Source organism: Cervus canadensis, chromosome 4 (assembly GCF_019320065.1).
Source record: "Cervus canadensis isolate Bull #8, Minnesota chromosome 4, ASM1932006v1, whole genome shotgun sequence".
Taxonomy (NCBI): Eukaryota; Metazoa; Chordata; class Mammalia; order Artiodactyla; family Cervidae; genus Cervus; species Cervus canadensis.
This window is the reverse complement of record NC_057389.1, coordinates 94,258,584-94,283,226: the sequence shown is the minus strand read 5'-3', so window position 1 is coordinate 94,283,226 and position 24,643 is coordinate 94,258,584. Positions and strand designations below refer to the sequence as shown.

At 55.0% G+C, this 24,643-nt stretch overlaps 3 protein-coding genes across 6 annotated transcripts; 1 reads left to right on the top strand and 2 right to left on the bottom strand.

The window, feature by feature from the left end:
• Positions 1-1,286: 1,286 nt before the first annotated feature.
• On the bottom strand, positions 1,287-6,952 carry BEST2 (bestrophin 2). Of its 3 annotated transcripts, none has more exons than XM_043466810.1 (10): positions 6,830-6,952; positions 5,902-6,154; positions 5,643-5,737; positions 4,201-4,434; positions 3,964-4,118; positions 3,531-3,608; positions 3,214-3,366; positions 3,046-3,126; positions 2,712-2,866; positions 1,287-2,100 (listed from the first exon to the last, which is right to left on the bottom strand). In XM_043466810.1, exons 2-10 carry the CDS (start codon positions 6,051-6,053, stop codon positions 1,665-1,667), a joined length of 1,539 nt encoding a protein of 512 aa, XP_043322745.1. In that variant the 5' UTR covers positions 6,054-6,154; positions 6,830-6,952; the 3' UTR covers positions 1,287-1,664. The 3 variants fall into 3 exon arrangements, with proteins under 3 accessions (XP_043322745.1, XP_043322746.1, XP_043322747.1); XM_043466811.1 differs by having other exon boundaries at positions 6,912-6,930; XM_043466812.1 differs by lacking the exon at positions 6,830-6,952 and adding an exon at positions 6,446-6,812.
• Positions 6,953-10,311: 3,359 nt separating this feature from the next.
• Positions 10,312-18,441, bottom strand: GET3 (guided entry of tail-anchored proteins factor 3, ATPase). The gene is made up of 7 exons (XM_043466813.1): positions 18,256-18,441; positions 17,269-17,416; positions 13,425-13,573; positions 13,187-13,337; positions 11,347-11,454; positions 11,056-11,253; positions 10,312-10,651 (listed from the first exon to the last, which is right to left on the bottom strand). The coding sequence occupies exons 1-7, from the start codon at positions 18,414-18,416 to the stop codon at positions 10,520-10,522; spliced, it is 1,047 nt and encodes a 348-aa protein (XP_043322748.1). The 5' UTR covers positions 18,417-18,441; the 3' UTR covers positions 10,312-10,519.
• Positions 18,442-19,844: 1,403 nt separating this feature from the next.
• TRIR (telomerase RNA component interacting RNase) lies at positions 19,845-22,995 on the top strand. 2 transcript variants are annotated; one of them, XM_043466814.1, is made up of 3 exons: positions 19,845-20,300; positions 22,211-22,288; positions 22,578-22,995. In XM_043466814.1, exons 1-3 carry the CDS (start codon positions 19,857-19,859, stop codon positions 22,683-22,685), a joined length of 630 nt encoding a protein of 209 aa, XP_043322749.1. In that variant the 5' UTR covers positions 19,845-19,856; the 3' UTR covers positions 22,686-22,995. The 2 variants fall into 2 exon arrangements, with proteins under 2 accessions (XP_043322749.1, XP_043322750.1); XM_043466815.1 differs by lacking the exon at positions 22,578-22,995 and having other exon boundaries at positions 19,864-20,277; positions 22,211-22,287.
• Positions 22,996-24,643: the final 1,648 nt, after the last annotated feature.

Sequence of the window (24,643 nt, the reverse complement as noted above, 5' to 3'; positions counted from 1 at the left end):
GATGGTTCTGAGCAAAGGAGGCACGTGACCTGATTCAAGCGTTCATAGGCTCCTTTTGGTCCTGTGGGAGGAACAGACTGTGGAGGTGTTAGGGTCAGAGCTGAGAGACTGAGTCACTAACCACGTGGGCGGTTGGATGATAGTGACGGCTCTGGCCAGAGTGGGAATCCTAGAGGAATGGGAAATGGTTGGATTCTGGATACAACTGGAAGATTAAGCTGATGGCATTTGCTACTGGGTTGATAAGGAGAAGCATGAAAGAGAGAGAGAATCTGGGGACTCCCCTGGCAGTCCAGTGGTTAACACTGCTTCCACTACTGGGCGCCTGGGTTTGATCCCTGGTTGGGGAACTAAGACACCCCTTGCAGCTCTGCTTGGCCAGAACATTCATTCATTCATTTATTTATTTTTTAAAAGGGACTTCTCTAGTGGTCCAGTGGTTAAGAATCCACCTTGCAATTCATGAAACACAGGTTGGATCCCTGGTCAGGGTACTAAGATGCCACATGCTGTAGAGGAACTGAGCCTACACCAAACCAAAAGATCCTGCATGACCCAGCAGAGATCTCATGTGCCACAACTAAGACCCAACGAGGCCACATAAATAAAAAAAATTTTTAACAAATAAATGATTTTTTTTTAAAAAGAAGATGACTCCCAGGTTTTGTCGTCAGGAAGAGCAAAGCTGATGGAAGATAAGCAAGTGGGGGGTTGACAGGGAACTGTCACATTGTGTTCCTGTGTGTTCCCCTGTGAACAGGGGAGCATGTTGTGTTCAAGGTGCCATGATATCCATATACAGAGATGTCGAGTAGTCAGGTGGCTCTCTGCATCTACAGTGTGGGAAGGGACCCTGGCTGGACTTCTAAATTCAGGAGTCATCTACATATGATTGATGTAAGACCTAGAGCATTGAAGAGGCAGAGGGGTCACTTGCAGAAGCAAGGCTGGCAGGAGAATTCCCTGGCGGCCCGTGGTTAGGACTTCTCACTCCATTGCAACGGGTCCAGATTTAATCCTTGATTGGGGAACTAGGATCCCTGCAACTAAGCTGCAGGGCGTAGCCAAAAATAAATAAACAAAACGTTGGGGGGAGAAAGCATGGTCCTGGGACCTGTGAGTCCAATATTGATGAATGAGTAAAACCATGGGCACTGAATGGGGCCATTTCAGAGAGTAGAATTTGGAAGTGAACAGGACATCATCAAATAATCCTTAAAGCATACCTAGCATAACGCCTGGCAGGAGTTGAGTTTTTAGAAAAAAAAAAACAAACTGCAATTTTATTGAGCACCTATTATGTACCAAACTTTTCTTTTAAAGCCACTTTCATTTCATCCACACAGCTCAGGAGATGGGCACTCACTTATATGTCCATTCTAAAGAAAGAAGAAAGGCAGGGCGCAGGGATAAAAGCTTCTCACGCAGTGGCGGGAAGTAGAGCTGGTGGTAAGGCCCAGCAGTTCAAAAAAGCTGGAAGGATACCCCTCCCTTAATGCAGTCCTCGGCCCACAGGAGGCGCTCCAACTCTCTGTGCCAGACGTAAAGTTGGGGCGCAGACAGGTAAGAAGGGGGATGGCCGAGTCCACACGCAGCTTATGCAGACCCAAACTGCTGCAGGCAGACTTGTTTCCCTGTCCTTGGGAATTCAGGGTTCAAAGGTCTCAGGCTAGACTCTCCTCCTCCTCGCCAATGGGGCTGGGCAGCCAGGGCGGAGCCGGCGCCCGGGTCCCAGGCATCGGCACCACGGTAAAGGGCTCAGCGGGCGGCCTGGAGGCGGGGACCGAGGCAGGCGACTCGGGGCCGGTGAGGGGCTCAGACTCCGGCTCCGGCTGGCCTAAGTCGAGCAGCGGGTCTTCGCAGCCACATTCCGGGACCGCGCCGTCTGGAGCGCCCGCGCATGCGCAGTTAGCAGCCATGGATTCCTCCGACACGTAGCTGTTCTTGCGCCGCAGCAAGGACACGCGCCGGCCCAGCAGGCCACTTGTGGCTATGCCCGCGCCCACTGGCAGGAGGCGCTGCAAGAAGTCGCCGTGTGCTTCGTTCGGCGGCGCGTCCAAGCCGTCCTGACGCTGGAACTGCATGTCCTCCTTGGCCAGCCTGCAGGAGAAACAGACGATCAGCGCTGCCGCCTCTCTCGTCTTCAACAGAGCTGAGACCAAGGCACGCTACTTTCCTTGCCTCCACCCACTTCACTGTTCCACTTCTCCCAGAAGTCTTGGCTTGCCCCCCAGAGCCTGGCCTTATCCTCTAGCTCTGGCTATGAGCAAACTTAGGCCTTAAAAGGCTTAGTTGGGGCTCTGCCTCGTGTCGCTTCTGGTCCGCCCAATCCTCATAGACTGTAGCTAGCTAGCCCTTAGTGTCCCGGCCCCAGACCTTGACCCGGATCCCTGACACCTCATCCTAGTCCTATTGACTGCAGCTTTTAGCTCCGAATCTCCAGGGGCCTTTAGCCCCGTCCGGGTCACCCACTGCCCCTTCAATTAGACACAACCCACAGTCATGTGTCCAGAGGATGAAATGGTTGAATGGCATCACCAACTCAATGAGTTTGAGCGTGAGTCGGACATGAGTTTGAGCAAACTCCAGGAGATGGTGAAGGACAAGGAAGCCTGTTGTGCTGCAGTTCATGGGGTCCCTAAGAGTTGAACATGATTGAACGACTGAACGAGACCCCGCCCAAAAGGCCCTGTCCACCCCCACTGGCTCACGTGATGTCGAAGGTAGAGCCCTGGAAGGAGGGCTGCTGCATCAGGAAGGCGGTGGCCGCGGTGTAGGGAGCGCGAGCCTCAGCCGCGTCCCAGTACAGGTCTTTCTCCAGCATGGCCAGGTCGTCGTACATTTCATCCACAGCCAGCATTGACACCTGCGCGTGAGGATATGCAGGGAAGGTGGGGCATGGAAAAGCGCTGGCCCCTCAGGCTGGGTAGGAAGGCGGCTATCAGAGAAGGATGGTTCAGGGGCGATGTGTGGAAGAGTCTTGGCAGGGCTGGGGCCAAGGTCGCTTTGGGAGCCTAGGGATGGTCTCAACTGAGAGAATCTCACCTGGAAGCATCGGTCGATCAGAAAGTTGGTCTCAAAGTCATCGTCATCCTCTCCGAAGGGGTTGATGAGCTGCTCAGCTACCTGAGTGGGGAGAGGGGAGGTAGGCAGAGCCCTGAGAACCCCTGCCCATTTCACCCGTGTTGTCCTGGCCTTGGGACCCCCACCCACCTTGAGCCAACCGGCATAGAAGAAGAACTGCAGCAGGGTGAAGATTGGCACGTACAGGTCCAGGTCGTGGTCTTTGTAGCCCTGTGCTGGGTCCAGGAACTGGCGGCCAATGAGGCAAGCCAGGAAGTAGCTGTACACAGCAATGGTCACCACCTGGGGGACAGAACGGGGTGCCAGTCAGGTCTTGAAAGTCATGGAGAGACCAGAGCTAGGATCACTAGTCACTGTGACAGAGTCTCAGCTAGTCCTTAGTTTTTACTTGAGACCAACGCTCCAGAGCCTCTGACATGGGATATAAAAAGGCCCAACCAGTTTACCTGGGTGTAGACAAGGGGCACGCTAATCCAGTCATAGTGAAAGAGCATCCCACACTTGCTCCGAAACACATTCAGCTCCTGGTGGGGCAAATATAGGTCATGAGGGGGCTGAAATATGAGCTCACACATGGGGATTAAGTAGGGGGGTAACGGATGAAGGTGAGTGGTCACCTAGTGGGAGGCAGGCCTGTGCTTCCAGGGACTAGAGAGAGTATTTAGTGGTGAGTGTGTACCTAGGGGCATTATTCACCTAGAAACCACCCCATAGAGATAACGTGTACACCTCGGGGCTCTAGATAAGGGTATTTGGAATCCGCCCTGTGAAAGGCACGTGGCAAGTCAGGAAATGACACAACCTCAGGGTGGGTGGGGTACAATTTCCTTGGTTTTTTTTTTTTTTTTTTTTTAATGAATGACTACCCGGATAACCCACCTCCAGCAGCAGCTTTAAGGCGCCGTTGTCGCGGATGCGGCCCTCGCGCCGAGCCTGAGCTGCCAGGTTGCAGAACCAGACGCAAGGCACCCAGTACTTGTTGTAGGATGAGTTTAGGTTCTCGAACTTCTTGCGCTCCTCGCGGGTCATAAACCCTGCGGGGGCGAGGTCGGGAGTTATTTGCCCCGCCCCCTTCCTTGCCCCGCCTCCCGCGTCCCGTTTTGGCCGGAGCCTCACCTGCTTCCACCACGTGATCTATGGTGGGGAAGCGCTTAAAGACCGCGGTGCTGACCGAGCGCAGGATAAGCACCCCGGAGAGCCCTGCGTAGCGCATGAGCGTGCGTCGGTAGAGGCGGCCGCGCTCATCGCGTCCGTGCACTGTGCCGACCACGACGCACATGAGCGCGTCGGTCAGGGGCATGGATAGGTACTGGTTCCACCAGCGGTGCACCACCAGCGTCACGTAGAAGCCTGCGCGAGAGCCGGGGATGGGGGAGAGGGGCTCAGTTGGGAAACTAGGGTCAGGGGTTTGGGAGCCCAGATCAAGGGAAGAGGAGCCGACGTGGGTGTTGCATCAGGAGCACGGGGTAACTGCACGCCCACACCATGTGGGGCCACGTGGGCTAGGAACCTGGGGATCCAGCCCTGAGGTCAGAGGTTGGTGCACGCTGAGTCACCCCGGCTGCTTGGATGTCATCTGGGATGGGAGATTAAGATCTCCGCGTATAGAGGTGAAGGAGGGCTTCCAGGTGGCTCCAGTGGTAAAGAATCCGCCTGCCAATTGGATCCCTGGCTGGGAAAGATCTCCTGAAGTAGGAAATGGCTATCCATTTCAGTATTCTCGCCTGGAAAATCCCATGGACAGAGGAGCCTGGTGGGGCACCGTCCCAGGGATCACAAGAGTCAGACACGACTGAGTACACACTTCGAGGTGAAGACATGGAGGCTACAGGTAAGTTGTCACCAAGGCCATAGGGAGCCCCTGAACCAGGGGTGTGTGAAGGGGTTGGGCACATGGTCTAAGTTAGGAAACCTAGGGCAAGCTTGTCACCCCATCCTTATGGGCCCAGAATGGTGGGAGGAAGGCTGATATTATGGGAAATCACTGAGGACAGGAGCTGGGACTTGTCAGAGAGATGCCCCTCAGGATGGACTTGAAATGAGGAAGTCCTATGGGATCTTTGGAGGGGGTCCCTGGGATGGCTCGGATGATAAAGAATCTGCCTGCAATGCAAGAGATCTGGGTTTGATCCCTGGGTCTGGAAGATCCCCCGGAGAAGAGAATGGCAACCCACTCCAGTATTCTTGCCTGGAGAATTCCATGGTCAGAGGAGCCTGGAGGGCTACAGTCCATGGGGTCTCAGTGTCGGACATGACTGAGTGACTAACACACACTGGGGATCAGAACATGTGAGGGGAGGCACTGGTAAGCCAATGCAGACACAGATGGGAGTCCCTGAGGTGACCAGGGATAAGCCTGTGGATGACACGGAGCTCTCTCATGGGGGAACCTCAGGGGATACACTGACCAGGTGACCTCCAAGGTCCTGGGAATCGATGCCATATCTGGCGTAAAGGATGCAGAAATGGGGATGTGCGGGGATGGCTTTGAGGAAAGCAGGAATGGCTATGGGTTTCTTGGGATGAAGAGAAGGGGCAACTCCGGAGCGCAAACCCACCCAGCACGAAGGAGACCGGGATGAGACTGGCGTACTGGTCGCAGTAGAGGACGAGCTTCTCGAAGTAGCGTTTCTGCTCTTCGGTCAGCACGAAGCTGCGAGGGAGGGGGGCACGGGGTCACCGGCGAGCCCCCATCCCCAGCAGGCGGTCTCTCTTCCCGCACCCACTCCGGGGCCGCCCTGCAGCCCCTCCCCGGACCTCCCTCGGCACGGCACTCCCCATCCCCTCCCCACCGCACCCCCCCCCGGGCCGCCTCACCGGTAGGCGGCACTCAGCGCCATGTAGAGTCCGAGGAAACACAGCAGCTCGCGCCACAGGAGCTTATAGATGCTCCCGCGCCACAGCAGCAGCAGCTTCGAGAAGCCGCCGAAGCGCGCGTTCGCCACGCGCGCCGTGTACGTGACGGTCATCGCGGCGCCCGGGCCGGTCGAGCCAAAGGAGAGGGGGCGCTGGATCGGACCTAGGCTTGGGGGCCGAGGAGTGGGGGGCCGGGACGGGGCCGGGCTGGAGGCTACGGCGGGGGTGGAGAGGTGCGGGCCCGGCTCAACTCGGCGCCCTATTCCGCGCCCGACCACCTTACTAGCTCCTGGGTTCCGGCTCTTGCTCGGGTTCCCGTCTCCCCCCACCTGCTCTGCCCTACCTTAGTCCCCAGCCCTCCTTTCCAAGGCCCCCTCTTCCAGGTCACTCCCTTCCTTGGACTCCCGGTCCCAGCGTCTTGTGCAGACCTTCCCTGGCCCTCTCCGTCTATCCCCCACCCTCAAGACCCTTACGTTTTAGCCCTCTCAGATCCCATACTCCTTACCTGGACGCCATCTACACTTTCCTCTGCTCCCTGAGTCCCGAACCCTTTAGTTTCTAAGTTCCCAGGGCTCCAACTGAGTTTCGTCCCCAATTCTCTTTCCTCGAGTTCCACTTCGACCTTTCCTCTCCTCCTCCCCTAATCCAATCTGGGCCCATTCTCCGCCCTGTGCTTTCTTTTGAAGTCCTGCAAAGCCTGGTCCCCAGCTTCCTGGCCCTCAGGTCCCTTCCCACAGTTCCCCTGGCCTCAGACTGGCTCCCTCTGCTGCAGGACAGCCCCAGTCTATCCCCCTCCTACTTAATCGCCCTGGCTCTGCCCCCTCCCCCTGGCCCTGGATCCACCTGGACATTTCCTGTGTCCATTCCCTGCTCGCCTTCCACACCCTACCCTGAGGATTCAGATGGATTCTCCCTCGCAGACCGACTTGTCCTCAGGGTTCCCGGCTCCCCCAGGCCTGGGTCCTTCTCACCTGATGGCTGGTTCAGGGACACTTGGGACAAGGACAGGATGGGCTGGGCGGGTGGCTTCAGGGTTGGGTGGGGCTTAAGCCAGATTCAGTGAGGGAGGGGGCTGGGGAGTGGACGTGGGTGGCCCTTCCCTGGCCCTCCCCCCAGTCAGTTGCACAGTTGCATTCAGAGAACTTTGAAGTCTCCACAGTTTGTTACCTGGGGCGGGGGGTGGAGAATTCACCCTGACCTCCCTAGATCCTCCCTGTCCCTTCTCCCAGTCAGTCACTGGCAGGTCCCAGAGACTTTAGCCCTAGAGCTGGGGGAAGGAGCAGAAACCCTGTCTTTACCCAACCCAGTTGTACACACACTGCTCCATGAGGCTAGGTCACTCGAAACTCACCTGTAATCAACCATAAAGATGCACGTGGAAACATACCATAGCTCCAGACGTAAATTTAACTTTCCTCAACACAGCCTCCCACAATCACCATGACCCAGAAAGAAGTCACACACTCTCACAAAGGTTTCCAGAGTCACAAGAGAGACACTTAGCTGTACCCCACCCCCACTAACATGCAGATATAAAGCCAACGGACCTTAACCCAAACCCACCAGGTTCTCAGCTCTCAGGCACCCACACAGTGCTCCAAACAGCCACTCAGGAACACAAGGGCAGGGACCCAAGCACTTAATTCCTTCATAATTGTACTAGGTAATAAAGACACACACAAGGTCACACAACCAGCCAAGTGCAGACCACAGCCCGAGCCCAGAACACCATCACACAGGGGACCATCACACAGAGGGAGGTAGCCTACATTTATTTCTGATCTCTCCCATACAAAAACACACCTGTGACCACATATGAGTTTGAGCATGCTCTGGGAGTTGGTGGTGGACAGGGAAGTCTGGCGTGTTGCAGTCCATGGGGTCGTAAAGAATCAGATACGACTGAGGGACTGAACTGAACTGATCACACATCAGATGCAGGAGTACCTGCCCTCAACACAGCAGCCCACAGTCCTGGGGTCAGATCCAGGTCTGGTGGTCCCTTAGATTTGCCCATGTTGCAAAGACACATTTGTGTAACACTGACCCCTCCCAACAGTCCCACAGACCCAGAGGGTCACATCCAGGAGTCAGGCTATCATCCCTCATGAAATTCACCTGCATTTATTTGTACATCAATCCATACGACACACCCTCCTCAACACCCCTTCACTTTGGGTGGTGGCGGGCAGGAGCACACACACACCCTGGGTTGCAGTCACTTTCGTCATTGTCATGAACACACAAGCTTAGGGACACAAAACTTTGTCCCCACACTTGGCACGGATACAGGACACATGTCCTCCCTTCAGAGACACACCTACGCAGGGGGCAGTCTAACCTGGCACAGGCAGCCCTCCATTCTCAACTTTGAATGCAGAGTCTAGTGTGGGAGGGGCAGAGGCTCAGGGCTCCAGCCCCAAGAGGGGCGTCCTGGAGTGCCCCTCAGCCTTTCCAGTCCACCCTAGCTCCAGAAGTGCATATGGCTCCACTCGACCCCACCCTGAGGTCCGGCCAGCCAGGACGCTGTGTTCCTAACCCAGCAGGTGTCTGCCCCACCCGGGGTAATTAGGAACCAGCCCGGACTGTCTGTCCTCGGACCCATGCCTCCGCTGTCCAGCTGCTGGACAGCTCATAAAAGAGGGTGAGGGGTGATGCTGCTAGCTAAGGCAACTGGGGAGGGGACAGGCTTCAGGTTGATGGGCTCCATACTCAACCTGGCTTCCCTTGTAGCTCAACTGGTAAAGAATCCACCTGTAATGCAGGAGACCTGGGTTCCATCTCTGGGTTGGGAGGATCCCCTGAAGAAGGGAAAGGCTACCCACTCCAGGATTCTGGCCTAGAGAATTCCATGGGCTGTGTAGCCCGTGGGATCGCAGAGTCGGACACGACTGAGCGACTTTCACTTCACTTCATACCCGACCTGAGGCCCCTATTTCCTTGGATGTATTCTCACACAGCCAGCCCTCCCCCCACTCCCCCACCCCCATGCTCATCTCCCATCCTCCAGCTCCCAGTATCCCCACAAACTTTTGACTAATGGACCCCTGCTGGGGCAGAGGCAGGTTGCCCAGGCTAGTTCACACGCTTACTAAGTCTAACAGCGAATGTTAACAAACACTCCTTGGCAGGTACATGCCTGGGGCTGTTGTAAAGGCATTACCTATTTCATCTCATTGTGTCTTTACAAGCAGGAAATGTGAACTTGGTGCCTTTGTTATTCCCGCTATTATTCCCGCTAAACTGAGGCCCAGATGACACATAGCCCTTTCATGACACACCTGGGATTTGAATCCCGAGCAGTTTGGTTAGGTTACAAACACTTCCCTGACATGGACCTGCCTATACTGGCTTGTGTGCAACCCGACGGAGTTGGAGGGGACACGTCTAGGCTCGTGGCTGGGTCCCCTTACATATGCACACCCTGGCACACCTAGGTCCTGGATGTGCGCTGTCTAAACACTACTTCCTGACTCATGTGTGTCCTCAACGCCCCCCTCCTTCTCCCCCCACCCACAATTAGCTCCAGCTTGGAACTTGCAAATGCCCAAGATCATGCCAGTCCTGGGTCTCTCAAGTAGGGTGTGACAGGGACTGTCCAGGGAGTGGCAGAGGGAAGTGTGAAGGGGAGAAGGCGGGCTGCCCGGTGTCTTTCAGGCTGGTGTGCTGACCCTTCCAAGGTCAGGTGAATTTGTGCCAGGGCCCTATGAATGGCCACACTTCTGTCTCCATTTTAGGAAGAGGGGACTGGTGCTCAAACTGCAGGAAACATGCTACAGGCCACTAAGACTGCTCCGGGGGCAGGATGGGACTTCAGGGCCCCTCGAGCCTCTGAGTTTTTTGTCATCTTGTCCCCTAAACTGCCCCCCTGTTGCAGTCCTGTGCTGGGACAGGCTGATGCCATGCCATTCCATAGAACAGGAAATTGGTTGGGGGGGGGTAGGTGGGTGGAGACTGTTAATCCCCAGTCTGGCAAGCCCAGCCTCTGCCCAGGGCGCCCACTAATTCCCAAACCAAACAGCAGGCAGTGCTGGGCCCGCTGCCGGCCTAATCCGCTCCCCGCCAGCCTGGGGCTGGCCAAGGGGCCTCTTGGTTCCCACGCTCTGAGCCCTGAAGGATGTGGGCAGATGCTCCCTCTTCTACTCCAGGCTTTACAGTCCCGAAGGACACCCTGACCCACAAAGACCAAGAAAACAGCACCCCTTTACCAAAGAACCCTCTTTCCAAAATTGGCACAATAAACATGCATCTCTATTAGATCTCTGTTGTGACAATGCCTCTCTGGATGTGACATCTTTGTGCAGTGTACAACCTGTGCAACCGTACATGAAGGTACTAAGCCCCAACTCCCACATCATATCAATATCCACAGAAGTTTAAGATCATTTTATTGAGGGAGGAGAGGTGGGGAGAGGTGGGGGGCAGCTATAGCTCCCCCAGCCCCACCAGGGGGAAAAGACCCCCTCCCCGCCTCCCATCCCCCAAGTGGTTCCCCTGTATTGGGGGGAGAACTTTGTGCAAACTCTGCCCCGGAGGGTGGCGGGTGGGTGTGAAATGGCAGCTGCGGCTGGTGGAGGTGCTACTGCGCGCTGGGGGGCTTGTAGGGCTCCAGGAGGAGAGCGGAGAAGGTGTTGACCTTGTCCGCTCCCCGAACCTCATGGGGCAGCAGCGGCAGCTTCACAATGTGGAAGTCTTCGTATAGGTCCTCCATCTGTGGCGGGGGCAGAAGGCAGCAGTCAGGGGGCCCCCGGGCAGGGACAGGATGTGGTCAGTGTAAACAGTCAGGCTGGGGGGGGTCTCAGGGCCAGGGAGAGAATATGAGCAAGGACTTCACAGGGTCATGGGTGGGAGTGGTGCCAGTGAGGTCAGAGACCACGTGCCTGGACCTCCCACTCCCCAGGACCAGAGATACCCAGGCCAGCTAGTCTACAAAGGCCAGAATCAGGTCTGAAGCAGGAGGTGAAGGGCAGGGGACTAGGCAGATGAATAAGAGAGTGGGATGGAGCAAAAGATCAGAGGACACAGTAAAAGGTCAGCTGGGCTGGCTGGGCTGGGCCAGACGGCAGCTTCTGGGCTCAAAGTGTGAGGACTGGGCGGGAGGGTGGGCGTGCACACCTGGTCCAGGTACTTGGCTTGGATCTTGTGGCGGGCCTCACACATCTTGCAGGGCTTCTCAGGATCAGGGAAGACGAGCTGGTTGACGATGATGTTGTGCGTGTCAATCTTGCACTTGGCCAGCTCCTGGATCAGCCGTTCGGTTTCATACAGGGACAGGAACTCCGCGATGCACACACAGATGAAGGTTGTTTGCTCCTGCGGGAGGCAAGAGAAGACAGGGAGGGGCAGGTCTCAGCCCTGTCCCTGTGGTTCCCGAAGCCTCTCACCGCCCACTGGACCTGAACTCACAGGGTCCTTGAACTGCTCGCTGACGGAGCGGATGACAGGCAGCGTCTCCTCCAGCTTGGAGGCCAGCTGGTCTGCGTTCATGTCGCCGAGGCCCAGCATGTTGCACATCTATGGGGATGGGAGAGGGCTCACGGTTTACCTGGGGCCCATTACACTCCGTGGGTCTTGCGGAGGGCAGGGCGGGTGGGGGGGAGATGGGAGGAAACGAATCCCAACACCTCCTAGTGGTTTAAGATGCAGGCCCTTGAGCAGATCACAGGGGTCCAACTCCAGCTCTGCCATTTTTGTGGGACCATGGCTAGGTTAGTGCCTCAGTTTCCCCATGTGTAGAGCTGCTGTCCTACACAACACACTGTCACACACTCAGAAGGGTGCCTGGCACACAGGAAATGCTCCACAAATTTTACTACCTGAGGGGGCTTCCCTGATGGCTCAGTGGTTAAGAATCCACCTGCCAAAGTGGGAGACACGGGTTCGATCCCTGATCCCGGAAGATCCCACAGGCTGAGGAGCAACTAAGCCCATGTGCCGCAACTACTGAAGCCCCTGCACCTGGAGACTGTGCTCTGAAACAAGAGAAGCCACTGCAGTGAGAAGCCCAGGCACTGCAACTAGCGAGTCATCTCCGCTTGCTGTAACTAGAGAAAAGCCCTTGCAGAAACGGAGACTCAGAGCAACCACCAATAGGACAAAAAAGTTACTACCTGAGATTCAAGTCCCCACCAGGGGACCACCATAACCAGGGAGGTGGGAGTGGTGTGCAGAAGCATGCGGTCATTAGGGTTGTCATGTCATGCTAATAATAACCCGTGCCGGGGGGACTCGCATGCTCTCCATTTGACAGACACGGCCCAGAGAGGGGAAGTGACTTGAGGTTACAGAGCAGTATCACACCAGAGTGCGGTGCATTTGAACCTGGGCCACCTGGCTCTGGATACAGTAAGTCCCCTACATAGGAACCTTTGAGTTGTGAACTTTCAAAGATACAAACATACATCTGGTTTCAGCCAGAAATCGGAACCTGTGCATTAATGTCAGGCGTGACTGGAACTGCAGCTTGCTCTCTGTCTCCTATTGCTGACGATCCTTCCGCTCCACTACCTCCCACCTCCTCTCTCTCCTCCAGTCAGTAACTCCTCTTGTCTGTTCTGTATGCCAACTGTTGTACTGCACTACTGTACTTTTTAAGGTACTGGCCTGTAAGCTTAAAAATGTTTAATTTTTTGTGTTTTTTATGTATTATTTGTGTAAGAAGTATTATAAACCCATTATAGTATGGTATGGGCTTCCCTGGGGGCTCAGCTGTAAAGAACCCGCCTGCCAATACAGGAGACTCAGGTTTGATCCCTGGGTTGGGAAGATCCCCTGGTGAAGGAAATGACAACCAACTCCCGAATTCTTGCCTGGGAAATCCCACGGACAGAGGAGCCTGGTGGGCTACAGTTCATGGGGTCACAAAAAAGTCAGAAGCAACTGAGCAACTAAACAACAACAGTACAGTATAGAACTACATAGACAATTGTGTTATTTGGGTACCTAGGTTAACTCTGTTGAACTTATGGACAAACTGGACTTACAGACTTGATCTCGGAACGGAACTCATTCATATGTCGTGGACTTACTGTATGTGGTTTCAAGCTCTGTCTGGGGCACTCAAGAGGTGGAGGCAGGGACACCGAGTGCTGTGGAGGAGGGTGGACAGTTCCTCCACAGTGAAGCCCCAATCCACCCATTGGGAAGCGCTGACTGAGAAGGCAGGTGGTAAAGGCCTTTGTTACGGTGCGACTGGGAGCCCTGCTCTGACTCGGGGGATTCCTGGCTGCCCGGGGGCCCTGCCTGCCTGTGAGATGAAGGGGCTGATCTGGTTCTTGATCTGCATGAGGCGGCCAAGCCCCCGCTCGACGATGGTGGGGAAGTTGAGCAGCCTCAGCGTGTGGCCTGTGGGCGCCGTGTCGAACACCACCACGGAGAAGTTCATGCCCTTCACCAGCCTGCAGGGAGAAGAGGGTCAGGCCCGCTCCGACGCTTCTTCCGCCCCCAGCCCCAGGCAGCACCCAGTACCCCTGGCCCTGCCTGACCTCATCACCTCTGCGTAGCTCATGGCCTCGTCGATGCCTGGGAATGCGCTCATAGCTTCTTGCATCATCTTTTTGCCCATGCTCAGCATGTTATCCTCTTCAAAGAACTCATCCGGCAGCTCCGCCACGCCCAGGCTGGGGTCAATCTCCTTCGGGCCGAGGGGGTCAAGATTCAGGCGGCTGTGTCTGGGGCCTTGGCACCGAGGCACAGAGCCTGAGGGAGCCTGTGGGGCGCCTGAGCACAGCCCATCATCGGGTCACAGCTGAAGAGACCCCTGAGGTGCCACGGCCCCTCCCTTAGGTGCTTCGGGTACCCAGCAACCACAGATTGTCAAACAAGCAGATGGAAGATCGTCAACTGTGCTCAGTGCCCAGATGGAAGCCAGAGCCTACTGCAAGGTCTTTTCTTTTTATCAGGCCACATCATGCAATGTGTGGTATCTGAGTTCCCTGAATAGGGATCGAACCCGTGCCCCCTGCAGTGGAAGCATGGAGTCTTAACCACTGGACCGCTGGGGAAGTCCCTGCAGGGACTTTTCAGTAGTTTTTTCCCCCACCCAGCCCATGACCTCTTCCAGATCAGTCCTGTAACATAAGTCTTCCTTGAATGCCCAAGCTAACAGTGCAGCCCTAGCCCCCGCTGCCCTCTTTTCCTTTCTCCTTAACATCTGGCCTCTTGAAGATCCCCTGGAGAAGGAAATGGTAACCCACTCCAGTATTGCCTGGGAAATCCCATGGAGAGAGGAGCCTGGCGTGCTACAGTCCATGGGGTCACAAAGGAGTCGGACACAACTTAGCGACTAAGCACATATGCACATGGTGTTTACTTATCGTGTTTATCACCTGTCTCCCCACCACAGTGCTGGCCCCGTGAGGGCAGAGGTTTTGACTGTCTTGTTCACTGTGGTGTCCTTAACACCTGGGAAGTGTATGGCACAGAGTAGGTCCTCAATTTGGATGTAGCATTCATGAAAGGATGACCAAGCCTGGGGTCCCTAGCCTGTCCTGCACTCAATGCCTCTCTATCTTCTGCCTGTGTTACCTCTTCTTCTTCTTCTCCTTTTTTTTAAATAATAATTTTAATTATTTTTGGCAATGCTGAGTTTTTCTTTGCTGCAAGGGCTTTTCTCTAATTGCGGTGTGCAGGCTGCTCATTGCGGTGGCTTCTCTTTTTGTGGAGCACAAGCTCTGGAGCTCTCAGGCTTCAGTAGTTGCAGCGCCCAGGCTCTAGAGCACAGGTTCAATAGTTGTGGCACATGGGCTTAGTTGCTCTTCAGCACGTGGGATCTTCCTGCATCAGGGATCGAACCTATGTCTTCAGCATTGCACGTGGATTCTTTACCACTGAGCCACCAGGGAAGCCCCTACCTCTTCCTTTTGATTTCATGGTTTCTGTGGTGAATCCCTCCACTCCCTGGCCTCAGAGGTCACTTCCCTGTGGGAAGCCTGTCCACACGTCACCCCCCACAGTCACACCCTTGATGGGTTATTCCTAGCTACTGGCCCACTCTCTGACCCCAGCTCTCTCAACTCCTGTTATTCTAGATCTCTCTGGGCCACCTCATCCCTACCCTTCTGCCCCCCTCTTCACTGTCAGTGTCCCTCTTGGCCGGCACTCTTATCCAGCCCAGTCTCCAGAGGATGCCTCTGCATAAACACACTCCCTTTTCCCTCTGCAGTTGGCAAAAGCCCCATTCTCATTATTTGCAGCTCGCTGGCATGGCTGTACTGAGGTCAACATCCGAGGAACACGCCTGACAAACAGCTTCACCTTGCTCCCCACTGCTGATGGCAAATCTCCAATGGGCATTTGACGAGCCAGACAATCCACCGGTGGGAGTATTAATGCCACATCTTCTCCCTCCTCAAACACCTTCTTTCCCAAGTGGCCCTCAGTCTCTGCTGGGGCTTGTGCCTCAGTGAGAAATTGAAGCCACTGGCCGCCAACACCCTCATTTCACCCTAGAAAATGCCCCAGTCCTTCCTTCCAAGCCCCTGGTCCTGGCAGAGCCCAAGTCCTGGGTCTGTGCACTGGAGCAAGCAGACACCCACCTGAGGCCCCTCCTTGGCTGGCATCCTTATTCCCTCCTGTAGCATCATTTGTCCCTCCCAGTTGAAGCATTGTTTTTTTTAGCCACACCAAGCAGCTTCTGGGACCTTAGTTCCCGAACCAGGGGTTGAACCTGGTCCTCAGTAAAGAGAGAGCCCAGAGTTCTAACCACTGGACTGCCAGAGAATTCTCTGAAGCATTTGCAACAGCAAACACACGTGCTCTTAGCATCTCCTTTCTCAGAAAAGCCTTCCTTAACTCTCATTCCCATTCCCCTCCAGGGATGGCCACGCTCATTTCTCTGCTCCCGTCGTGGTGACCACTGTCTCCACTTTGGTTCACCCACTCCAGGCAGGCTTTTGCATCCATTCCCAGGGCGATCTGCTTAAAACAGATGTGCCTGCCAGAGCCAACAATCTTTCTGCCCAAGTCTCTTTGTCCTCCTCAAGTTCAGGAGCCCGTACTATCTTGCTTCCCTCCCACCTCACCTGGGGCTCCTCCTTGTCCTCTTTAACTGATGCTTCCTCTTTCTCTGTGGGACCCTAAATGCTGATAGGCCCCCAGAGTTGTTTCTGGGCCTCTCTATTCTCTCATTCTTTCTTCCATTCACACAGCTTTAAATAAATATCACCCTTGGGACAATGACTCTCAAATCAATGCCAATCTCTTCCTCTAGACTCATATAACTAAGCCACTGTCCTGATGTCTCCATTTGGATGACCAGTGGGCACCTTGGTCTCACTAAGCCAAATAAAATTCCCCATTTTTGCCTTCTACACCTGCTCCTCTCCTAGTCTTCTCCATCTCAGTTGCCCAGGGAGTCAACTCAGAGATGAACTGAATTCATTTCTTTTCCTCATGCATTATAACCGAGCACTCAAATTGTTTTAATTCCAAAATACATCCCCGGGATTTCCCTGGTGGTCCAGTGGTTAAGAATCCACCTTCCAATGCAGGGGATGCAGACGCAATCCCGTCAGGGAACTAAGATCCCAGTGCCACGGGGCAACTAAGCCCACATACTGCAACAGAAGCCCCTGTGTACAACAGTGAAGACCCACTGGAGCCAAACAAACAAATGAAAATGAATCCCAAATTTTACCACTTCTCACCTCCCTCCCCACCAAGTTTTGGCTGCCACCATTTCTAGCCTGGTCACTGTCCCAGTTCTCTTTGCTTTCCTTCTTGACTTTATAATCCAATCTCTTCATGAAAGCTACAGGGAACTTTTCGAAAAACAATTTGGCTGTGACATTACTCTGCTTAAAACAAACAGCTTCCCATTAAACTTGGAATCAGGGACTTCCCTAGGGGTCCAGTGCCTAAGACTCCACCCACCCAATGCAGGGGACCTGGATTCAATCCATGGTTGGGAAACTAGATCCCACATGCTACAACTAAAGATTCTGTGTGCTGCAACTAAGACCTGGCACTAAGATCCAGAGCAACCAAATGCATAATAAATATAATATAAAAAATATATAAACTTAGAAACAAAGCTTAGATGCTCCCAGTGGCCTGCTAGGTCCTATACCACCTGACTCTTATTGATGTCTCCCTCCCCTCCCCTTGCTCACTAATCTCGTTGCTCTGGTTGCCTTTCTGATCCACAAACGTTTCTCACCCAGTCCCCTGTGGGTATGCTGAAGAAGAGGGGAAAGTGGAGAGACAAGAGCCTAGAGAATGGGCAGGACATGGTAGCTAATGGTGGGTGTTCACAGGAAAGGCCTGAGGTGCCTTTGAGAGAGTTGGGGTGGGGGGGCGTGGCGTGGGCCTGAGCTCTGTTGCACTCACCATGGCAAAGAGGTTGTCATAGCCTTTGACCTTGGTAGGCACCTTGGAAAACTTCTGGTCAAATGCATCGGAGATGTTGTGGGCTGGGTCAGTGGAGATGATCAGAACACTCTCCCGCCCCTTGGACAGCTGGACTGCTAGGCTACAGCTGGGCAAAGGAAAGGTCAAAAGGTGGACGGTGAAGAGTCAGGCTCTGCTCCCTAGGTCTGCAAGGGGAGATGAAGGGTCGTAGGAGCAGGGGACCTGGGTCAGCAAGGGCCTTGAGAGAAGAGTATGGAGCACTGTGGGATCAGGCCTCAATCTCTGCAGTGGGACCCTCTCAGACCTCACCCGCTGAACCTTCCAGCTGGCTAGAGTGGTAAGATTCGGCTGAATGTGTCAGTCTGGTGTGATGCCTGCTTCTTCGCTGGCACAAAGTGGCATCATTATCTGGCTGTCCAGCCAGCATAGCCTGACCCTGTGTCCCTTCCCTCAATGCTAAGCTAAGGGGTCCTTTGCACTTCTTGCTAAACTCGGTGGTTCGGTCCATTTGTCCGGGGTAATCTGCCCGGGGGATCCCTCCCCCTTCTCCCAGCTGACTGGAAGCCTGATCATGTGCCCTCCCTCCCGCCTTCCACCCCCACGTGGGCAGAGAATGACAAGGTTCACCAGATTAGGATAGTTCGCTCAGGTGCCCCTCCCCTACTCTGGGCACTCTGGTACAGTCTACCTGATGGGGACATCTAAGTGCTCTCCCGGACCCCGTGCGCTGGATTCAACGTGGTTCAGCCTTTGAGCCCAAACAGGGATGACCCAACTCAGAGGGTGCCCGGCCGGCTTTCAGGAGCTATCTTCCATTTGCTCCAGATAACTTCTGGAGAGTATAATCTAGAAGACCCCGCCCCAGCCCTCTTGCCCGGCTGCTGCTGGAAGACCCGGTCTTTCGCCTCCCCTTCACCCTGTGGTACATCCCACCCGTTTTCCCGGCCCCCACCGCAGCCTCTTTACCTGCAGGTTGTCTTGCCAACGCCACCTTTGCCCCCAACGAAGATCCACTTAAGACTGCGCTGCTCGATGATGTTGCTAAGTGTGGGCTCCAGCGGCTCCACATCAGGGGCATCCTCGAACTCCTCTGCCTCAACCCCCCACCCGGCCACCCCTGCCGCCATCTTGGAACCGGCTCACGTGATGAGGCGGAGCGCACCATGCAAAGCACCTGCAGGGGAAATTTCCTATCATATCCCCATCAAGGCTAGAAGCTTGAATTGATTTTCTCATAGCTTAACTTCTAGGAGGTGATAGAAGCTATATGTCCAATGTCTTCCCTTCCAAACTTCATCATGTCAGCCTCTTGTCTACATTTTCTTCAAAGACTCCCCCTGTCTAGTTAATACATTGGTACATCTCAGGATACTCCCCTTTACTGATTGGCCTCTAAGTCTAGCAGCTCTCCTTTCATTGGCTACATCTTTTCTTACTTTCACCAATCACTCTCACGTCCCGGTAGCGCCAACCTCTCCTTAGCAACCGACCAAACACCCATTCCACGTCCTTTTCAAGAAGTTAGTTCCGAGGTCCACCCTGACCTGACTCCATAGGCTCAACTTCTTGTCGATCATTTCCTGCCCCTATTCTCCGAACTGGGTCCCAACACCCCTCAGGTCCGTCTCTTCTGTTATTCAATTGGCTGGGAGCCATCGGGCTCCTGACGCAAACCAATCACAGACGAACCGATTAGTTGGCTGGAGACAGTCTCGGCGCTGCGAGTGGGTTAGAGAGAGAATTACTCCAGTTGTGGGCGAGGTCCGCAGATCCTTGTCCAGTGAGCCCTGAGCTCCTATGCGGGCTTGCATCCTTGTTGTAGAAGGCACCTGATTCCCCAAAACCTGCTTCCACTTTACCCCAGGTTCGAGGGGAAACTTCAGTTCAGCCAATTGTTTGAAACTCTTCCCTGGGCAGGAATACATGCTTGGTGCCAGGCCCTTTTGCGGACACTATACCTTAGATGCAGACTCCAACCTAGAAATATCCGCGGCTTCATTTCAGTACTCTAGCACATAAAAAAAATACCCTGATTTGCAGATATGAACCTCTCAGCTCCTTGGAGTGAGCTGTGTCTCTATTTCCAAATGAAAGCTCCATCCTGAGAGAGGTACCTAATCCAGAGACACCCCTATTTCTGTTCTCGGGGACCAGGCTAGATATGCCCTCTAGCTAGTTTTAGTTAGGGACCCAGGTTCCGAGGTATCAGCTGAGCACACAGCCAGGCAACGTCTCTCCCCTCACTGAGATTATCCCTGGTGTCAGAAGGAGATTCTAGCCCCGAAAAGCTAGTACACCACCGAATCCAAAGCGGGAACCTCACTCCCGAGAGCCAGCTACACACCCAGAACCAAACAATAGTCTCATTTCGGAAGAGACCATCTCTGCGTAACGCCAGCAGGAGCCTAGCAGGGTTATAGTGTTCCGCGGTACCCGGCGGGGCGGGCCGGAGCGGGCCGGGACAGCTGCTTGAGGGCGCACCGCGTCAGGCCTTATTCCTCATTCGCCCCGCCCCTCATGCCCCGCCCCCACTGCGGACGCCTAAGCACCAGACGGGTCTTCCCGGCATGCATTGCCCGGGACCAGGCTTGTCGGGCGCCAAGCGCGGGGCCGGGAGCGGCCTTCCCGGAGTCCTTTGCGCGGCACCTGGTGACAAAATGGCTGCCCGAGGGAGACGGGCGGAGCCTCCGGGTCGGGAGGCGCCGGGCCCCGCGGGTGGCGGCGGCGGCGGCGGAAGCCGATGGGCTGAGTCGGGGCCCGGGACTTCGCCCGAGAGCGGGGATGATGAAGTGTCGGGCGCGGGTTCGAGCCCGGTGTCGGGCGGCGTGAACTTGTTCGCCAACGACGGCAGCTTCCTGGAGCTGTTCAAGCGGAAGATGGAGGAGGAGCAGCGGCAGCGGCAGGAGGAGCCGCCCCCGGGCCCGCAGCGACCCGATCAGCCAGCCACCGCTGCCGCCGCGGGTCCCGGGGATCCGAAGAGGAAGGGCGGTCCGGGCCCCACGCTCAGCTTCGTAAGGAGCCGCGGGGGTGGGGGCGGGCGCCAGGGTCTTCCTTGGCCTGGGGAATTGGGACCGAGAAAGGGGATCGGGATCCAGGTCCACCCTCCGACCCCGATCAGGGGGCCGTCCGGGTCACCCGCTGAGGATTCAGAACCTGGATTCCCGACAAGAGAGGTCTGGGGGCGGAGATCGGGACCTCAGGAGTCTGCCCGCAGGAACTGGGATCTGGGGGAAATTCCGTTGGAAACAGCGTTCCCAGGATCGGAAAACCAGGGTACTAGAATTCCTGTTTGAGTGGTACCCACCCGAACTTTGGATTTGGGGACCATCTCCCACTATGGCAATGGGGGTCATATTCAAATCTGGAGTCTGAGCTGTGTGAATGAAAGACTCAGACTGCTTACTGTGTGACCCTAGGAGATTTGCTTGAGTTCCATGATTCTCATTCGTCCGGTGTCCATTTATTGAGCACCTTACCTTGTGCTGGGCACTGTGCTAGGTGATGGATATGCTGTGCTGAACATGACAGGCATCACTGCCCTCCTGAAGCATCTGAGATGGCCTAACCTCATTTTCCCTGCTTGCAAAAATGGGCATCTTCTTATGTGATTACCACTGGGAAAGCCTTATAGGAAAGGCTAAACCAGTGGTTCTCAACTGGGGACGATTCCCCCCTACCCCATCTCCACATTTGACAAAGTCTGGGGACATCTGTGGTCGTCAGAATGGGAGGAGGCAGTGCTACTGATATTCATGAGCAGAGGGCAGGGCTGCTGCTCAACATCCTAAAATGCACAGAACAACTCTCCTCCTCCTCCCCAACAAACATGATCCAGTTCAAAATGTCATTAGTGCCTAAGATTGAGAAACTCTAGGCTAAAAAAAGGGCACCTATATTGATTGTCAACCCTGAGCTGGCTTTGTCTCTGGTGTTGAGAGCAAGTTCCTGTGGTGTGGAGAAAAAAAGTGCTGACTTAAGAGTAATGGACTTGGGTGGGGGCGCGCCAAGTTTCTTCATCTGTCAAAAATGAGTGTGAGAATAGTCTCAGCAGCTCAGGTCACTTAACACCTGGTTGAGGGCTAGGGACAGGATGTTGGGTAAAGCCTGTCACAGCCCTTGGTGCACAAGAAGCCTTCAGTTTGTGGGAGAAAAGAAAGGATCGGGAGGAAAGTACAGGCTAAGTCTTACATTTGAAGAATGGGAAGTGACAGGGCCTGGGCTGGTGTGAGAACTGGGTGGCAGCTGAGTGCCCCCCTGTGAACGAGAGTAGCAGTAGTTGTCATTGCCTTTTCCATTTGGTCATCGAGGGGCCATTTGCAGGAGCGCCCTCAAAGAGGCCAGGCCAGGTTAGGTGTCAGGGAACAGCGTCAGGCGGTGGCTAAGAATGCTGCTCCCTGGTCTCAACACACCTGACCCTGAATTCAGCTCCACTGTCTGCTGTCAGCATGATCTAGGGGACAGGCGTCTCCTTTTCAAAGGTGTTTCCTCATCTGTCCAATGGGGACGGTTGTCACCTTCATCTTAAGGTGACTGTGAAAGTGGAAGGAGATGATATGTCCAAAGCCACTTGGCACAGGGCTTAGTATACAGTAAGTGCTCAATAAAGGGAGCTGTTGCTGCCTGTGTGGTCCGTACTAGGGGATAGTGAGGACAGAGCTCATCCCCCTCACGTGGGGATTCTTCTCTCTCCCTGGGAGGACAGCTCGGGGGCCCAGGACTGCCTGGGCATCGTGGGCCCAGGGCAGGCGCTGAGTCGCGTGTGCTCCTCTCTGATTGCTGCGCAGGTCGGCCGGCTGGCGGAGCTGGGCGCGGCGTCGGGACGGGCCACCGGGCCGGGCTAGGAAGGTGTAGTGGGCCTCAGCGCCGCCAAGGGCGGGCCCCGGCTCCTGTAACCGTTGCAGTCTTCTGTCCCTTCACCCAGGTGGGCAAGCGCAGAGGCGGGAACAAACTAGCCCTCAAGACGGGAATAGTAGCCAAGAAGCAGAAGACGGAGGATGAGGTGAGCAGACTGGTTGTGGCAGGGACCGCCTCCGTTGCCTTTCCTTCCAGCCTCAGCTCCTGGCCGAGGTGCCCCGTCCCTCCCTCCTCAGTATCTGGCCCTTGGATGGATGTACTGGGTGGGGGAGGAGGGGGGCTTTCAACCCAGCTCCTAGATAACTTGACTCTGCTTATCTTTATCTCAGACCCAATATGCTGTGGGGGGGTCAGCTGTCTCAGGACAGTCCTGACCCTGGTTCCTGGCATCCTCTTCCCAACTCTCTGTGTATCCCTACCCCCCCCCCCAACAGGTATTAACAAGTAAAGGTGATGCATGGGCCAAGTACATGGCAGAGGTGAAAAAGTACAAAGCCCACCAGTGCGGTGATGATGATAAAACGCGGCCCCTGGTGAAATGACCCCCCTCCCTGCCTGCCCACGGCCTGGGACTCTCTGCGATGTACATAACTATTTAATGCAGTGGCAGCGCGGCAGCCTTTCCCCCCAAGGACTTATACACAGAAGGAAACAGAGATGCTTCCCGCAGCTGCGGATGATTCTCCAGGACTCTTTTTTACCTTGAGCACTTGCCTCCTGAGACTTCATAGAACAGTGTTTTACTGTCCCCTCTCCTCCCTCCCCCAGCTCTTTCTGTCTTCCTTTTCTCACCCCATCTCCCACCCTCTAGCCATCACTTCTGGGAAGTAAAGAACATGACTTAGTGCTGGACTGGTGTGCTTGCTTGCCTTCTTTGTTCTCTCCAACTTCCCTCTTGGCTGGTTGCACACCCACCAAAGGCTGGGTCTGCCCCAGTGATGTGGGGGTGTCGGGGATAACGGGGGTGCAATCCCTCCTGGGGTTGAACGCTCCTCAGGATTCGCCCCTGAGGCACAGACCCCACCCCCTGCTGCTGCTCTTGTTCAGTGTCTCTGCACAGGCCTGTCTGGGCTGGGCCAGAGCTGTCAGTTCAATCAGAAGACAAGGAGCACCGACCGGGTGCCGGGGTTTTTCTGGGCCCTGTGGCCACTGCAGTGAACAAAACAGACCACGCATGCTTCCTGCCTTTGTGGAAGGAAACAGACACAGATGAAAAGGGGAACCCATTTGAGGAGATGACTGCAAAGAAGTACAGGAGAGAGACTGCAGGGAGGGGTGTGTTTTAGTTGACATCTGATCAGAATCCTGAGGGAGGTGGGGAAGCCTGTCTGTGGGGTAGTGAACAGCCAGTATACAGACAGGGAGGGTGCCTGGCCTTTACGGGGAACTTTGAGGAGGCCACTGTGAGTGGAACTGGCTGAGTGAGAAGCCTAGGTGTGTTATATGCAGAGTCTCGTGTGCTAGGGTGAGAATTTGGGACTTTATTCATAAGAAGAAACCTTTGGGGGGCTGTGGTAAGGATTGGCATGGTATGTTTTATATCTTAACAGGATCCCTGTGGCTGAAAGGGTCTGGGCAGAACCTGGGAGATGGAGGAGACCAGGCTGTGATCAGGCAAGAGGAGCTAATGGGGTGTTGACAGTGGAGGAAGTAAAGAGGACCAGGATCTGGGTTCCACTGGGGTTGGTCTGTCCTGCCAGTGACTTGTAGCCCTTCCAGGGAAGCTGTGGTTTTTTTGTGTGATTAGGAGAAAGAATGCTAAAGGGCTTGTTTGTCCCACCTTGCAGAACAAAACAACTGCTATACTAGGGGACAAGATGTCCTGAAGGAAGCCTGATGCCCTTAGTCCCCCACTAGTGTTCCTTGTAATTCTGTGGCTTCCTGGCCCCATTGCTCATCCTGTTTGGAGCTGAAGGCCACCTGGCTGCCTGCTCTCCATGGAGCCAACCAAAGTGTTAAGATGACTGTGCCTCCTAACTCCTCAAACCTATTATGGAGCCACATCGAAGCATCCCAGCTGTGGGGCCATCTCCCAGGCATGAATGCTGAGTCTCCTGGCACTCGTGTCCATCCTATGGCCAGGCTCCAGTCCCTCTTCTATTAGGGGAGCATCATGATTCCAAAGACCATGGTGGTCACCACATTCCTGGGACCTGTAGAGGCAGAAGGATGAGGGCTGAGTTAGCACCTGTCCACGGGGCCTCCCAGGTGGCCCAGTGGTGAAGAACCTGCCTGCCAATGTGGCAGACACAGGAGACGTGGGTTCCATCCCTAGGTCGGGAAGATTCCCTGGAGGAGAACATGGCAACCTGATCCAGTATTCTTGCCTGGGAAATCTCATGGATAGAAGAGCCTGGTGGGCTACAGTCCATGGGGTCCCAAAGAATCAGACACAACTGAGCACGCGTGCGCGCACACACACACACACAGAGAGCTTCACACTGCGAGATTCAGCCTGTGAGGGGTGGGGGATTGCAAATACCAACACAGTCCAAATTCC